The sequence below is a fragment of the Morone saxatilis genome, unplaced genomic scaffold, assembly GCF_004916995.1.
Source record: "Morone saxatilis isolate NCDOM2014 unplaced genomic scaffold, NCSU_SB_2.0 Contig4, whole genome shotgun sequence".
Classification (NCBI taxonomy): domain Eukaryota; kingdom Metazoa; phylum Chordata; class Actinopteri; family Moronidae; genus Morone; species Morone saxatilis.
In genome coordinates this window covers 14,989,003-14,991,121 of record NW_023339984.1, presented here as the reverse complement: position 1 = coordinate 14,991,121, position 2,119 = coordinate 14,989,003, and the positions used below count along the sequence as shown (strand labels likewise).

Sequence of the window (2,119 nt, the reverse complement as noted above, 5' to 3'; positions counted from 1 at the left end):
TCAGCGAAAGGAAAGAAGTCCAGTGTTTCCTGTGACGTTGGAGCCAGGTTTCTGTGAAGCCGTCTCTGTAGTTTTCCAGCAGGACAGTTGCATCACGTCCTCATATATTTAAGGTTTCTTTCCAGCTCGTCTGAAAACTTCATCTCGCGGACATAAAAAATGAATTGAATCAACTGCAGAGACGCACATTCCTTCTTTTATTCAATTTCCTCCGACTCACTAAATATGATTTCAAATCTTGGCAGAGCGACGACACTCCGCGACATTACCGAGGCCCAGAGAGGCATGGTTGTAGTCGCCAAGCCTCACCGGGGTCACATGAGACGCCAGTTCCCATGGCAACCAGACCTCAGGAGTTCAAGGTTCAGATCGTCAGAGGAGACAGTGTGTGTGTGTGTGTGTTTTCTTTCTGTCAGCCTCTTTTATATGTGTGTGTCAAATCAGTCTGCTGTAGATAATGTACTGTAGAAGTTTTGGCAGACAGCGCCGCCGTCATATGACAAAGAGAGCGTGTTTTCTGTAAATAGTTAGTGTGTGTGTGTGTGTGTGTGTGTGTTGATATTCTGTGAAAATGTAAGATTATAGTCTGCTCTGTCCCCTCAGGACGCTCACAGACACACAGTGAGTGCTGAGCTCCCTTCGCTGGAAAACAAGCCGAGTTGCTCCGGGGGGGACCCTGCGTCTGTGCTGACCCTTTTTCTGAGAAGTGCTAATACGGGATCAGTTTACGTTGAACACTGCTCGCTTTTGGCGTTTTAGGTCGTAGACAGGATTCTTGTAGTCGTGCCACAGACTTCACACACACACCGTCACCGGGGTCAGCCGAGGCCACGAGCTGAAACGTCACACAATAGAGTCGCTCTCAATGCTACAACCGTGGCTGGAGATTCGATCCTCTTTCCATTCTCGATGCATCTTGCGTGTAGCTGTGCCAGAAACCCCCTTTCTACTCTCTGCGGTTCACTGAAATAGCCTGTTTCATTCATTTTTGCATATCAAGGCTGAAGTAGACGGGCTTTTTAGTTCTGTTTTCAAATCTGCTTTTAGCTTTTGACGTTTTTTTTTTTAAGCCATGAGACAGAAAGTAAGGAGTGAAATGGCTGCCGCAGTCGAGTCCCAGCCTTTTACTGTAAGCTGGTTGCTGCTGCCAAAAGAATTTGACTGTGGTTTAGTCCTATCTACTTTAAATACAGGGCACTGTATATCTCCTGGAGGTGCGAGGGAAGTAAGGTAACACACTCCTCCTGAGGTCGTAGCTGGGTTAGGATTAGTGTAGGTTCATTTCAGTTCACTGCTAAAACGTTAAGATCCAAACCAGACTGTAGCTTTGTGGTTGAAATCCATATAATATAATCCAGCCAAGAGCTTTTCAGTGTTGAATATTCAAAAAGACTGAATTCCCAGAAAGAGCTGAATTAAAAAGTAAATATACCCACAGTTCTGTGTATCACACAGCCTTTCAGACCTTATACACACTAATGACCTCATGTTTATACAGTAAACCACTTCAACCAATCAGAGAGAGAGCTCACAAACACTCAGTTTCCCACCAGCCCAGCAAATCCCCATCTACTTCCCAGCCAGATTAGCCAATCGCTGCTCATTTCCAGAGCTCTGTGGCCAATGAGGGAGCGCTCTGTTGGAGTCCACTTCCTAGAGGAGTTCAGAGGAGGGAAGAGATTTCCAGTTTGAGTTGTCACACTGACTGCTGGTGCTCAGTCTGGTGGTGTTTGAGGGGGGGGGCAGGATCAAGAGATGGACTGGGAGTTCTGGACCAAGCAGCTGGATGAGGAGGTTCTGGTTGAAAATGGTGAGTCTGAGACCCAGGAAGAGCTTTAGTTTGCAGCTCTTTTGATTCAAATCTGCGCTCTCAAGCTGTCAGAAATGAGGAGTTTTAAACGGAGTGGTGAAGAGCGGCCGTCGTCCCCTCTCTGGTTAGACTGCCGACACAGGTTGTGCTTGAGTAACAAGTTGTCTGCCTCCACGTGTGTCTGCTTTTACATTTAAACGGCGTCAAATGCATCACAGCTTCAGGCTGAACTGGGCTTTGTTGTGTTTTCGCTGCTACCTTTTAACTTTAACACGGTGGAGTTTAATCATTAAGACCGGTTTACGACCC

The 2,119-nt window shown here is 46.7% G+C and overlaps 1 protein-coding gene across 3 annotated transcripts in view; it reads left to right on the top strand.

Moving 5' to 3' along the window:
* clcn5b (chloride channel, voltage-sensitive 5b) overlaps positions 1–2,119 on the top strand; it is a 27,591-nt gene that overhangs the window by 6,109 nt on the left and 19,363 nt on the right. The window contains exon 1 of one of the 3 annotated variants that reach the window (XM_035675447.1): positions 1,676–1,810. The exons of the other annotated variants lie outside the window; for them this stretch is intronic. Coding sequence (XP_035531340.1) covers positions 1,756–1,810 — 55 coding nt within the window. The 5' untranslated portion in view covers positions 1,676–1,755. Of the gene's footprint in view, positions 1–1,675; positions 1,811–2,119 lie in introns of those variants that run through there. 3 annotated transcript variants of the gene reach the window in all.